We start from the raw sequence: 13915 nt of genomic DNA on the forward strand, positions 1-13915 counted from the left end.
TTCCTGCATTATTCATGTGCTCATTCCACCAGGGTTTTTGGAACAGGTCATCACAATTCTCTTCCATCCTGTGAAAGCCTGTAGCTATATGGACAACATGTCCATTTCGTGTTCTCTGTGGAACCCTGTTTTTAGAATTTTGTGTGCATGCATGCGTGCATGTGCTTTCAGCAATTTCTAACCTGGATCTCCGGGTATGACCGGAGATTTGGTATTGAGCACTTTTCTGTCATACTCTTGCTTTTATGATTTTCCTTCCTTTTCATTGCCTATCCAGTCTGATTAGCCTTACCGATTCTGTGTTTGCTCTCTTTGCTTGGACATGACTCGAGGATTTACTTGCATATCTGCTCTACACATCTTTTGTTTTTCTGCCTTTCCCCGATGTTCCCTTTCAAATCATGTCCCTCCTCACTGCACTTCCCCCTTTTCGTTCCTGCCAGTTCTCCTCCCCATTTTCTCTCTTTCAAGAGTTTAAAAGTCACTGTTGATCATACTTGAATATGCCAACATCAAGTCAGCAGAACATTGTTAGGTAAGCATGCAAAGTTAGAGATGGCATAATATGTAAAGAGGCATTTCTAGACCCTATTTAGGAGGATACCTCATGTGATTTATCTTCATGTTTGCTGAAAACATGGGCATTAGATCTGTATCTACTTTGGATTCATTGTGTCTTTTTTAAGTTTATAACATTAACATTTCTTACATTGTCCATTTATTAGTTTTTTTATGTTCTACAGGACATTCTTGGATCCAAAGAATTGGCAGAAAAAGTAAGTTATTTGAATTAAGTAAACATAAAATCAAATATTTCTATTTGCCATGAACAGCAACAGGTAATCCAGATTATAAGGCTTCAAAAATGACAAAAAAGAATTGTGGTCCCAGCAGATTTCACCCAATATCTGTAGAAATTCACTGTGTAATTGGTAAGTATATTGCTGTGTGCTGAGTTGCAATGGGAAGAACATTGACACTAACCCTGACAAACCCATGAGATCATTTACTTCTGATAACAGAGCATATTGTGCAAAATTACACCACCTGGATTTAGAGGGACTTGTATTTGGTGGGCATATGTGATTCTCTAGCACAATATGTGAATAACACCCATGTTTCCCACATAAAACTCTTGTCTGTTTGTCACCCTTTCCACTCTCTGCACCCACTCAACACTCAACTTATATTTTGACTCATAGAAAAAAAAAGGTTATTACCTTTTTTTTTATGAAATGCAAAGCCTGAAAATGTCAGTATTTGAGTGGGATGTGAGTGGGACTCTTTTTGTTTTTTTGGTGTTCATTTAATTCACAGAGTTAACAATGGGTCAACGGCCGTGTCTCAAATTGTTGCGAACCAGTGTTAAACTATAACTATTAAACTAAAATAAAACGTAACTATTAAAAATTGCAATGTTGGATGGAAACGTTTTTAGCCACTAAAGCTGAAATAAAATCTAATCATTAGCTGAACACGCACACATAGATTTTAGACATAGACATAAAGCTGATTTGGATTTAGGGCCTTGTGCATCTGTGAAGACCACACAACCCCAGGTGTCCAGTTTTGTCATGGGATCAATTTCACATTTTGTAAATCATTAAAAAGCTGATCTTCCTCCATTTTCTAGAAACGACATAAAAGCACAAATCAAGACTGCAATGAGGAACTAACTGTGGAAGTAAACAGGGACAATTTTGAAGGTTTTAAACACATATGTAAAGAACAGTGACTATTTTAATGTTTATGGATCAGCCCTATTCACTATATAGTAAGTGTCTCACTGTAACCTAGATTGTTTGCTTTGTAATGAAAATGTCTGATATTATATGTGGCCATATAATGCCTCTAATGCTGCTGTTTGAGCTTAAATTGTATTAAACCCAGTATATTCCACCACAGCACTGAGCGCACAATTGGTCATAGACAAAGACTCTGTTGAAATGATGTGGTCTCTAACAATAGAATATAGGATCGCACATAAATCCATTCATTCATGCGAACAGAGCGAGTGCGTGAAAATCTCAAAGAGTTGATTTTCATCATGTAGCTTTCTTCTGTGTGCACCTCTGGAAAGAATGAATCAGCCCAGCGCGTCAGCCAACCGTTCTCAGAGCCGGGCCCCTTCCTCTCCTTCTCTCTTACCTCACCACATCAATGCACGTTAACCGCCTGTTGGCTGAGCAGGACTCGACGGGTGGTGGATTTTGTTTTAATTGTGCTCTTCCGCTAAAAACTAACAGCTATTTATAAGTATTTGACTTTGCGTGTCCCCTTGCTTATAGCTTTGCAGCAGGCGTTGATGAACACTGCCGTAAGGAGTGTTCTGTTCCTATTGATCTTTGTCTCCCGTGAGAGGGCTGCGGCAAGCTGAAATGACACGCAGTCGTGGTCCTCGTGCGCGCGCCCCCGATTCTGCACTCCCATGCCAATTAATGTTATGTTGCACTGCCACCAGGAGGCCAACACATGTAACAACATCAAAAGAAAAGCTGGTTTAAAAAAGAGTGGAGCGAAGTACTGTTTCAAAAATCATTGTGCAGACATGTCATGGATAGGAACAACCTGGTTTTCTCTGTTTTCCAGTGCGCAGGTTGTGTACTGCTCAGTGAGGAATCAAGTGTGGGTATTCCCGGTCAGCTTTTCGTGTGTGCAGCATTTAATGTCCGTGTAGGAAGGCAGCAGGATTTGCATGCATGAGTGTGCATGAGTGCTGCGTTATCACGCCCTTGGAAAGAGATGCATTTATGTCTTTGAAAAATCTGGCAAGGATCCATGATACATGTTGGGTATGAATGTTTAAAGGTTGGCCAGAAGTCAGAGGATGCATTATGAGAAGCAGCTATCAATGCACTAGTGTTAATGCACAAAATGCATTCAGAAATATTAGTTTGTTTGTTTGTTTTTTTCGTCCAGTGCTAGATATTTTCAGACAGTTGATGAGTGCTTTTATCACATCACATGCTCTGTTTCATATTTGCATGTACAAGATTGAAATCTTGGCACAGTAAACATGTTTTTTGCTTACCGGCTCAATCCAAGCTGGTCTTTTCAACATAGGGTTCATATGACACTGTGCTATATACATGGAGTACATTGAATTCTTCATTTTATTGCAGGTTATTCAGGAGGGCTATGCGGGTCAGTCAGGCCTCAAAGGAGAGAAGGGAGAACGGGTAAGAAATGTCAAACACTGAATCACACCAAATAAGTATGTTTGTGCGCTAAATCCAACTCTCAGTCCAGGCTTGCTGGGAATAAATGACTGCAGCGCTGTTTATTTTGGCATCTTATACAAATGCCTCATTAGGAGCTAGCTTCTGTGCCAGTGATCCAGCTTGGCCGACTACTCAAAAGTTTCATTTTTATTGGCGTAATCTCTTAATACATTAATAACTTAAATGAAAAGCCCAGCCTCAAGATGATATTAAGATTCTTCAGGATGGCGGGGAGGGAGGCTGATACAGAACATTTAAAAAGCAAGACTGTTGCTTGTATACAGTTTGTCAGGGATGTTAATACACATGTTTATATGTGGTATTATTCCTTAAATTGTTAAAAAATATATTTTGTTTTACCTCTCAGGGTTTGGACTGTACTGGTGCTGGAGTTCCTGGACGAGTGAGTCAATGTGGTTTTTGCCTGGAAAATGACCTTAAACTGGTCATCTGAAGTTCTGAACTAACCGTCCTCTTTAAAATAAATACTTAAAAAAACATTTCCAGGTTTCCTCTTTCATCTCATATTTTGGCCTCCACTTAAAGCTGCGGTAGGTGACTTTTGACGCTCTAGCAGTTAATAAACAGAACTGCTTGCGCCTTGCGGAAGAACATCGTAGCCGGAACTACTTCTCTCTGTTTATGTCTGTGAAGAATCACAAAGGTGCTGGGATACTACGCCGCAGTACCCCCGAAGCATCTAAAATAGTCCGAATATAAACACTTATTATAGGTGTACCCTAGTGATTCAGGACAAGCTAAAAACACGGTTTGGAAAATGGATTCATGGTGTACTCGCTTATTATATACAATTTTGAACACAAACAAAGTTACGGACCGCAGCTCTGATTGGTTGTTTCTTACCGGGAGCGGATGACTTTCTGCAAATGGCAATAGAACCACTGAGAGGAGCCAGAGGAGCTTGATTTTTTCACAGATTATCTGTCTCACATTCTACTGTCAGGACATAATGACAGGTTTAACAAATATGTAAAAAACTATATTTTTACAAAACTTACCTACTGCAGCTTTAATGTGAATTAGAACCTTTGGTGACATGCTGTATCTGTGTTTTAGTGCTTAGAAGGTGCTAAAGGGGAAAAAGGAGAGAGGGGAGAGTCGGTAAGTGTGTGCGCCACCCTTGTCTTAGAGAGAGGTTTGCGATCGAATTTGTGTTCAACAGGCTTCACTGAAGCAGAGGGGATATCTTGATACTATTCCGGGCTATTGATTCACCCATTTCTCATTCTCGTACGTTTCAGGGTCTGGCTGCCAACTGGGGAGAAGCTATAGGAGTGAAGGTAAAGGAAGACGGTATGACTGTTAATAAGTGCATTAGAGCTTGCCGCTTGCTTATCTCCATTTCTGTCTGTCACTCTCATACGCATTCTCAGGGCGACAAAGGACAGAAAGGAGAAGTCGGAGCCACAGGTTTGCCCGGAAATCCAGGCACAAATGTAAGTGGCTAGCATTTGATGTGCAAGTCAAAGATGATCATACTTTATGTACTTTATATATATATATATATATTCCAGTGCCCTCTTGAGTCTCCTTCAGACGTGTTGATATATTTAATCGTCTCGCTGCAGGAGTGTATTCAAAAAGCAATTGAATAGCATGCATAATATGTCTCTGTGCACACATTTTAAATTTAAAAGGATGCAGGAGTCTCTTTCCTTTTATGTTGTTTAAAGTGGCTCCATATATTCACAGCACTCAAAGCATTATGCATTAGACTCTTACCCATATACTCAGTGCTGCCTTTTCTTCTCATTAGATATCTGTTTGGGTGTTAAATCTTCTTAATGCTGCATAGATTACATAAGCCAACAAAGAGCCACAAATCAATGCAGCCTCATTGATTCTTTTAAATGGATAGTCGGGTCGCATTATGCTTAATCTTTTCTATTCCGTATACAAAGGATGCTAAGGGGATGGTGAATATGGCCGAGCCGACTAATGGATATTTGGAATTTGCTTTTAAACTGTTTATCTATCTAAGCCTTCAGTCATCGGTGAACTGACTTGTTTGATTCCTGTTGGAGGGTTGCTATATAAGCAGTGTGATAGTGCTAATGCCGGCGTTTGAGATGAACTCAAGCTAATGATCTTTTATCGGTCTTGGCTGTCACAGGGTCGAGCTAATCCTATTTGTGTGGTGGGCCCTAAAGGACAAAAGGTAAAACGGACCGATCCTCTTGGGATTATTTCATGTTTTTCTGGGATACTATAAATGAACTAGTTTTGGTGGTGTCATTATCTTTAGTGCGTGTTATGCATCGCAAGTGTTTCTCAGTGTTGATTAATTCACAGGGAGTTCCTGGTATAGTTGGTCCAGAGGGGCTTGCAGGAGAACCAGGCCGCCCAGGACCTCCTGGACCACCTGGAGTTGGAAAGCCAGGACCACCAGTAGGAAGATTCCTCCTTAAAATGCATTCTTTCTAGACCATTTTTTAAGATTCCAAATTGAGGTTTTAATACATTTTAAAGTTGTTAGGTTTTAGATGCATTCTCTAATGTATTGTCTTTGAGTTTATTGGCTAGAATATAGAGCCAACGTCCAAAAACAGTGCTGAAAAAATTGAAGCTGCAACTGCAAATTTATCAGAGGAAAACTGTTGCTGTTTTGTTTTTGTTTTTTTCAGTGATCACAATTCATTGAAAATTATATTTTGTCACTTATTATTTGATCAGACTGACTTAAAATATTGTACACCAAAATTAAATAATAGTTAATAAAATGAATGAATGAATGAATGCTTAATAAAAATGTCTAATAAAATTAATAAAAGCCTAATAAAAATGATTTTGAGATACTTTGAGGTGTACACTAGTGTTCAAAAGTTTTAATTAATGTTTATTCAGCATAAATTGACAGTGTAAAATTTATGTTACAAATAATGTTACAAAATATTTATAAAAAAAAAAAAAAAATATATATATATATATATATATATATATATATATATATATATATATATATATATATATATATATATATATATATATATATATATATATATATATATATTACTTTCCATTAATCCAACAAAAAAAAAATCATGAAAAAAATGTATCACAGCGTCCACAAGAATATTAAAGAGCTACTTTCAATAAAAGTAATACCAAGAAATGTAATAATAAATCAGCATATTAGAATAATTTGTGAAGGATCATTTGAGACTGACGACTTTGCCACACTGGAATAAGTTATGATTTACATACATTTACATTTTACATAATACTGAAATAAAAAAACAAAAAAAAAACAGTTATTTTAAATTCTAAATGTGTTTCACAATATTACAGTTTTTACTGTTTTTGATTAAATAATTGCAGCTTTGGTGAGCATAAGACACATAAAAAATCTCACCGACCCCAACCTTTTGAACAATGGCATGTATATAATATAAATTAATAATTAACATACAATTGGATGTCATGTGACATACTGTACATTTTGTATTCTAATGGTGTTAAAGCATCTATTGTTGCATATTGTGGAGTGTTCAACATACACAGTGTACTGTATACTGGGCATTATAGAGTGTGCTAGTGTTCTATTTTGTCTCTTTTTGTACTTCCTAAAGAGTTGTTTTTATCTCACAGGGGCCCCCTGGTGGAACTCCAGGATCTAAAGGAGAGAAAGTATGTTATGTTTTCCTGCTATAACCCACAAAGTGAAGAGAAGTATTAAATGTGTTTCATCTGTAATGAAAATGTACCATTAGCTTTTGTGTGTGTGCTGTGTAGTGTTACATCTAATAACATTCTCTCCATTTCTAGGGGGATTCTGGGACACATGGTGAAGATGGAAAGCCTGGAGAACCTGTAAGTGACCTATAAAGGGATGTCAGAGTGAAACGATGACGTGCTGTATTTCTAAGACAGAAGATGCCAATTATCCTGATTTTCTATCACTCTCCTGATCACTTGTGAGGGACAAAATGTGTTTACTATCATCAGCACTATAATCAGTTTTATTAAAACTGGAGCTTTCAGCACATCATTTGCATTTGCAACTCAATGAGTTTCTCCTGCGCTTCTAATCTTCATGCATACCCAATGACATGGCTTGTTTTACTGACAGGGTCCGAGAGGTCCTTGGGGTCCTAAAGGCGAGAAGGTAAGTCTGAGCAGTCTGAATTTCAGATTCTGCATGAACATAACTGTTGCTTGTTATGAGTCTCCTCAGAATTCAAAGGAAGTCACAATGCATATTCTTGACTTTTATTGCTTTAAATATTTTATTTTTAAAGGGACATATTTACTTAATCTCATGTTGTTCCAAACCCAAATGACTTTCACTAATAATACGAAAGTTATTTAAGCATTATTTATATACTATAGGGTTGGGTCCGAGTCGAGTGCTAGTTTTTAACCAGTTTTCAATTTTAGAGGAACAATTTATTGTATGTTTTTTGTGTGTGTGTGTGTGTGCGTGTTCAGGGAGATTCGTGTGAACCATGTCCAGTGGTGTCTCTTGACCCCACTGGCAATACTGTGGCTGTTCAGAGCAAGCAGGGGCCTAAAGGAGAACCAGGACCCCCAGGCAAAGGAGAACAGGGACCACCTGTGAGTTCATTCTCCAAACCAACTCCACAAACTGCTTGTTTATCACAAAAAAAAGCTAAAAACAGTTTAGCATGTTTGATTAAATGTATCTGTGTAGTATCCTGAAACTACTTTTATCTTCCAATACTCAAATCTGTGCCTGGTAGACACTTTATCATTGCAAAATATCCAGCTGACAATGCTGTTCACCTCAGTTGGCCCGCCATATTTGTGTTTGCCAAGCTCAATGAAATATGCCAACAATCAGCGAGAACTTTTTTCGCCTGCTGTTGTTGTGTTGAATGAAAAATGCTGTTGCCATACCACTACCCTCTCACAGTTGGAACAGATCTTCTATCGTGCTTCATTATAGCTTCAGGAACATTCAGGTCTCTCCTATCATCCATAAAATCCACCAGCAACCCCCCACTAAAGTTTAGACCACTTTCTGTGTCAGGTTTCATTCGACTCAATGACTACGGTTTTATCCTAGTCAAATTTCTCCTCTCTCTTCTTCAGAGCAATAGGGAAAAATTCAGACAAAACTGATTCTATGCAGCATACCATAATGCGCTTCTCTGTAATGATTTCCAATACCGTCACAATCTATTCCTCATACCTACAGTAGTTATAGGACAGAGAGCGAGAGCGTGGGATGCAGAAAGTGACAGTGTGCAAATGTGGGACATTTACAGTGAAGCTGCGGTCCGCTAGGATGATGTTAGTGTCATGATTAGAGAGACTGATTCTGATACTTGCATGCCTCTATTTACATAGGGCCTTGCTGGACTGGATGGCAAAGCAGGACAGAAGGTACGTTTTTAGTGTTTACTTACTGTTTCTTACTGCATTGAAGTGCGAACACACACACACATATGTAAAATTATTAATTATCTACCATACATATAGTAGCACAAAGTGGGCTGTTATAAAAATACAAATTAAATGGCTAATAAACCAGGCATTTACTAGTCACTCTATCTGGTGAAAAAAAAAAAAGCTACTTTAACATCACGAAGCCAGCTTCACATTTCACTTTTTTTTTTCTTTTTCTTTTTTCTCAGATTTTAAAATGTGTGTGTGTGTAGTTCTTTTTATGATCTTATTTTGTTCCCCTGAGGTCCACTTATGATGTTATGATGATGTTATTTCACTAAAAGTAGTCATAATTTAGCTTACATTACCATTTTCCACCCTTTCTCTGACCCTTAGAATTAATTGGGTTGTTTTTGCTACTGTACATTTCAGTCTTAAGTGTAAATACCCTCTTTACATGAGAAATAAAAAAATAAAAAAAAAACCTACAGACTGCTAGTATGTATCCAACTTCCTCTTCATTATTTTATTACTGGCCAGGCCAGGACACTGAATATCTGTCACTGATATGTACATGTGGGCGAACTACTGTAATGACCCGTTGTTGCTACTTAGTTTTCAGTTTGTTTTGTTTCTGGAAAAAGAAGAGAGTTTTGAGTTTACAATATGATGCAACAATGTTTACATTTTATTTTTGAATCAAGAAATACTTAATATGATAAAAATAATAATAATAATGGACCATTTTAAACTTATTTTGGACAAGGCACTGGAAATTAACTATGAAGGTTTTTTTTTTTTTTTTTTTTGGCTCTATTTTTTAATCTGTATCTGGAAAACAATTAACCAATGCAAAATACACAATATGACCACTGATACACACAGAGACAATAAAATATGATTCCAATTTTATGTTAATAGCTGCTTCCTCTTGCAGAGCTTTTTCTTAAAAGTCAGCAGCTGTGTTGTGACAGCTACAGCACATTGCGGTGTATTCCAGACTAAACTACCGCCAGCTTTTTTTTTTTTTAATTCAAGAGTGCTGAGTCACTGAAAATGTCATCCAGGGTTTGAGCCATTTTTATAAACTGTCTTTCGCATTGTGATTCATTAACAGGGAGAGCCAGGAGTAGATGGGGCCAGAGGCGAAAAGGTGAGTTGGCCAAGTGTTGGCAAGAAAGTTCTGTACACTGTTTGTGCATTGCTTGACACTGGGAGAAGTTCTGAAGCAAAATTAACTTTGTTCTCTTAGGGTGAACCGTGTTCTGGTTGCCCTACCATTGGAGAGATTCCAGCGGGCATTTTGAGTCGGGCTCAAAAGGGAGAGAAGGGAGCTCCAGGTGTTGGGCAGAAAGGAGAGCAGGTGAACGTGATGGAGAGATGCACATTGATATCCAGCACACAGCATTTAAAAACTTCTGCATCGCTTTCTCCCACAAGTCCTGAAGTGTAGTAAATTACAATGCAAACAGTTTGTGATATCCACTTCAGTGGTTGTGTATGAGTGTGCAGGGATGCATATATTGGCTCATGCATAACCGCAGACATCCCTGATCTGTATACACATTCGGCTCAGAAATAAGCCTCGGGCACAAATGCTTTTAAAAAATGATTCTAATGACAGATTGGGGAATTAAGCAGCCAAGGCTTTCATTTCATGTCTGTTAAACAAGAGAATATTCACTGATATGCTCTGCTTTTCTTTTTCTTTTCTTTCTTTTTACTTGATTTGCATGCACAGGGAGAACCAGGTCCAAGTGGCTTTGCTGGACTAAAAGGGGAAAAGGTAAACCTAATGGAAATGTATTCGATAGGATGATGAATTTCTACATTTTCAAATGGTTTTAAGGTCACACACTGTTATAAAAAGGTATATATATATGCATGTTCAGTGACCCTGGAAAGTATTTGGACACTTAAATTCATGGATGTCATTATTTTAGGTAATTGAAACAAAGAATTTCACAAAAATAAGTCGGTTGTCAAATTTAGTGGAACACCTCTGTACTTAATGTGATGAACTACACCTGTAGTTGCTCTCTAGGGCAGCTCTGTGGATAGAAACTGACTTCATACATCCATTAAAAATGACCTTGGGACTAGATGGTTAAAAGTAATTGCTAAAAGTTATCTCTGAGAAAAGTTAGAGTGCATTTTTTCAATGCCATTTTAAGTGTGTTTTATGTGTCCAATACTTTTTGTTGCCACTGTGGATGTCTCTAGTGTGTGTGTGTGTGTGTGTGTGTGTGTGTGTGTGTGTGTGTGTGTGTGTGTGCGTGTGTGTGTGTGTGTGTGTGGTAATTATCAAATTGAAACAATCTTTATCACATTGTATATGCAATATATACATTGTACATTCATGTGTAAAACATATCTGGTTATAGGGTAATGCAGGCAGCAAAGGAAACGATGGGAAAACTGTAAGCAATCATTTTTTTATTATCATTATTCTTGTATATTATTTGAGTTTTTAACTTGCATCTGTGATTCATGACTGACCTCAGCATTAGATTAATATGCAAATGCTGATGTTTTTTAGGGCAAACCTGGTCCAAAAGGATCAAGCGGAAATAAAGGAGAGAAGGTGATTAAGCTCAACTCTTGTTATTCTGATTGCAAACTCACAGCACCAGGAGACACACAAATACCACAGTTGAGAGGCAAATATAATGATAATAATAAGAATGTCTGGACCCACTTTATATTAAGTGGCCTTAACTACTATGTACTTACATTTTAATTAATAATTTATATATATATATATATATATATATATATATATATATATATATATATATATATATATATATATATATATATATATATATATATATATATATATATATAAACTACATGTAATTACATATGTATTTAATTTCTGTAATTACATTTATAATTACACTGTTGACCCATACTTTACACCTTAACCCACCCTTAAACTTACCCATACCTCCAACCCTCTCCCTAACCTTACCCCATCCCACCTCAATAGCAGCAAAAGTGTTTTACAATACAATATGAACACAATAAGTACATTGTACTTATTTTTTTTATGTAAGTACATAGTAGTTAAGGCCACCTAATATAAAGTGGGACCGAATGTCTAACTGAATTTAGTGTGAACTGCCAGGAAACTGTCAGGTTTAAAAAAAAAAATAATAATATATATATATATATATATATATATATATATATATATATATATATATATATATATATATATATATATGTAAGAGACTTCAAAAACATTACAAAATCTTACAGAATCTTTTTTTTTTTTATGAATTTTTATGAATTCATGCAGCTTGAATCGTGATTTCATTAAAGCACAAGTGTGGCAAAAAATCTATCTATCTATCTATCTATCTATCTAGACAGACAGACAGACAGACAGAGAGAGTGCATTTTCACCAGTGGTGTCATTTTTTAACAGGGTGTTCCTGGTATAGGGGCAACTGGTCCAAAAGGTGAAAAGGTAAGTGAATGTTTTCACTCCGCACTTTTCTCTAATTCATTGAAACTGTGGATGTCTTTAATGTGCCTTTTATTTAGGGAGAATCATGTGGCGTGTGCCAAGGCACAAGCTCTGAGTTTGGAAGTGGCCCATCTACGATAAAGATCACAGGGGAACGTGGCCTTCCAGGACCTCCAGGCCCACCAGGAGAAGGAGTAGAGGGCAAACAGGTAAGCCTGACTATTTTCTGATCACTTTATATAAGAGAAGCCAAGAGTGGTGTGTTGCTTCTAGTGTATCAGTGTATAAATGTTTCATCTGAGGAGCCCAAAACACACTGACCTTGTTTTCAAAATGGATGTCTCAACAGGGGCCACCAGGTCTTCAAGGTTTCAAAGGAGAAAAGGTAAGGTGTTTTTTTTTTTTTTTTACTCTGCAATAGGGTTTTTTCTAGCCATTAAATATGATTTTTATGTTTGTAGGGTGATCAGGGTTTACAAGGAGACCCAGGTGTGAATGGGACTCCTGGACCCCAAGGACCTCAAGGAGAACCAGGCAGGAATGGCCATAATGGACTAAAAGGAGAAAAGGTCACTGCAATTAAAAATTAATCATGCGGGCATATATTAATTACATTGCAGTAAATTATGCACCATCATGGGATGGTTTAACAATCATTCATAATGTTGATATAATAAATTACATCTTTTATTATATATAAATTACATCTACATATGACTGTGTTTAAATTGCAGGCAAAAAACTACCAGATATAAGCATGGTTGACCATCTAGATTCCTGCTCACTTGCAATTTGAAAGCTTTCTGTCTTTTCTCATTGCATCTGTGTCTACATCGCCAGGGAGATGCGTGTGTCAGCTGCCAATCACTCCCTGAAGGAAATGGCAATGTTATTGGGTTACCAGGACCCAAGGGAGAGAGAGGAGAGCCAGGTTTGCCAGGCGAGGGGCGAGAAGGCAAACAGGTACGAGTTTTTCTGTAAAAACAAACCAAATCCTAACTCCCAATTTGTCGAGGAGAAGTTCACTTTTCTAAGCAACTGAACTTGTGATTTTGGCTTAGCAGATGCTAAATGAAAATAAAATAGGGCTGTTAACTTCTATGGTTAATACTGATTGCTAGAGTTATAAAGATAAATTGATATCAATACAGATCAATTCATTGATCAGCAATATGAAATATCAATTAAATATTCACATTATATTTTGGTTGCTTATGTGAGTTAAAAAAATGGAACTGCTTGTGTAAAATGGGCACATCATACAATATTATCTTTATTCTATAGGGACGGCCAGGCCCACCTGGTATTCAGGGACCTCCAGGGCTCAAAGGCAGTCAGGTAAAGTTACACACCTGACTAATGTGCATGCATGTGTGCGAGAGTGATAAGATTGACTGTGGAGTGATGCTTATGTTTATTTATTATTAGGGCGATGCTGGGCCTTCAGGTATTGGCCTTCCAGGACTGCAGGTGAATGAACAGCTATTGTAATCCCTCAGAAAATCAGTTTTCATTTAATACTATTTTTTAGAGAAATGTTCATTTAAATATTTATTTAAATGCAACAGCTCTTTGTAATGTTTTTATATTCTCACTCAGGGTGAGCAGGGACCTAGAGGTTTTCCCGGAGTTGCTGTAAGTGCACAGAAGTATTGTGTTCACACATGGATTTGGCCCTCTGAGTGTGCAAATTTGCAGATGTTGTTCGCTTTGAATTGTCCGTATTTTTACTTGTCCACTTTTATCTGGTACATACACCACTGTTCACAAGTTCATGTCGGTATAGAGTTTAAAATGTTTTTGAAGTTTGAAATTGAAGCCCAATATGCATGTATTTGGTTAAAAATAC

The 13915-nt window shown here is 37.2% G+C and overlaps 1 protein-coding gene across 5 annotated transcripts in view; it reads left to right on the plus strand.

Moving 5' to 3' along the window:
- Nucleotides 1–13915, plus strand: part of col16a1 (collagen, type XVI, alpha 1) — a 63411-nt gene that overhangs the window by 26482 nt on the left and 23014 nt on the right. For 3 of the 5 annotated variants that reach the window (XM_026288837.1, XM_026288841.1, XM_026288838.1), the window contains exons 9-35: nucleotides 744–776; nucleotides 2590–2625; nucleotides 3123–3179; nucleotides 3589–3624; nucleotides 4299–4343; nucleotides 4484–4522; nucleotides 4616–4678; nucleotides 5356–5400; nucleotides 5535–5630; nucleotides 6831–6869; nucleotides 7008–7052; nucleotides 7312–7347; nucleotides 7671–7796; nucleotides 8553–8588; nucleotides 9709–9744; nucleotides 9844–9954; nucleotides 10333–10377; nucleotides 10976–11011; nucleotides 11131–11175; nucleotides 12025–12066; nucleotides 12144–12275; nucleotides 12416–12451; nucleotides 12528–12635; nucleotides 12907–13029; nucleotides 13351–13404; nucleotides 13495–13536; nucleotides 13666–13701. In XM_026288837.1, coding sequence (XP_026144622.1) covers nucleotides 744–776; nucleotides 2590–2625; nucleotides 3123–3179; nucleotides 3589–3624; nucleotides 4299–4343; nucleotides 4484–4522; nucleotides 4616–4678; nucleotides 5356–5400; nucleotides 5535–5630; nucleotides 6831–6869; nucleotides 7008–7052; nucleotides 7312–7347; nucleotides 7671–7796; nucleotides 8553–8588; nucleotides 9709–9744; nucleotides 9844–9954; nucleotides 10333–10377; nucleotides 10976–11011; nucleotides 11131–11175; nucleotides 12025–12066; nucleotides 12144–12275; nucleotides 12416–12451; nucleotides 12528–12635; nucleotides 12907–13029; nucleotides 13351–13404; nucleotides 13495–13536; nucleotides 13666–13701 — 1578 coding nt within the window. The remainder of the gene's footprint in view (nucleotides 1–743; nucleotides 777–2589; nucleotides 2626–3122; nucleotides 3180–3588; nucleotides 3625–4298; nucleotides 4344–4483; nucleotides 4523–4615; nucleotides 4679–5355; nucleotides 5401–5534; nucleotides 5631–6830; nucleotides 6870–7007; nucleotides 7053–7311; nucleotides 7348–7670; nucleotides 7797–8552; nucleotides 8589–9708; nucleotides 9745–9843; nucleotides 9955–10332; nucleotides 10378–10975; nucleotides 11012–11130; nucleotides 11176–12024; nucleotides 12067–12143; nucleotides 12276–12415; nucleotides 12452–12527; nucleotides 12636–12906; nucleotides 13030–13350; nucleotides 13405–13494; nucleotides 13537–13665; nucleotides 13702–13915) is intronic. The other 2 variants (XM_026288839.1, XM_026288840.1) reach the window with 1 other exon arrangement.

Source organism: Carassius auratus, chromosome 19, assembly GCF_003368295.1.
Source record: "Carassius auratus strain Wakin chromosome 19, ASM336829v1, whole genome shotgun sequence".
Lineage (NCBI taxonomy): Eukaryota > Metazoa > Chordata > Actinopteri > Cypriniformes > Cyprinidae > Carassius > Carassius auratus.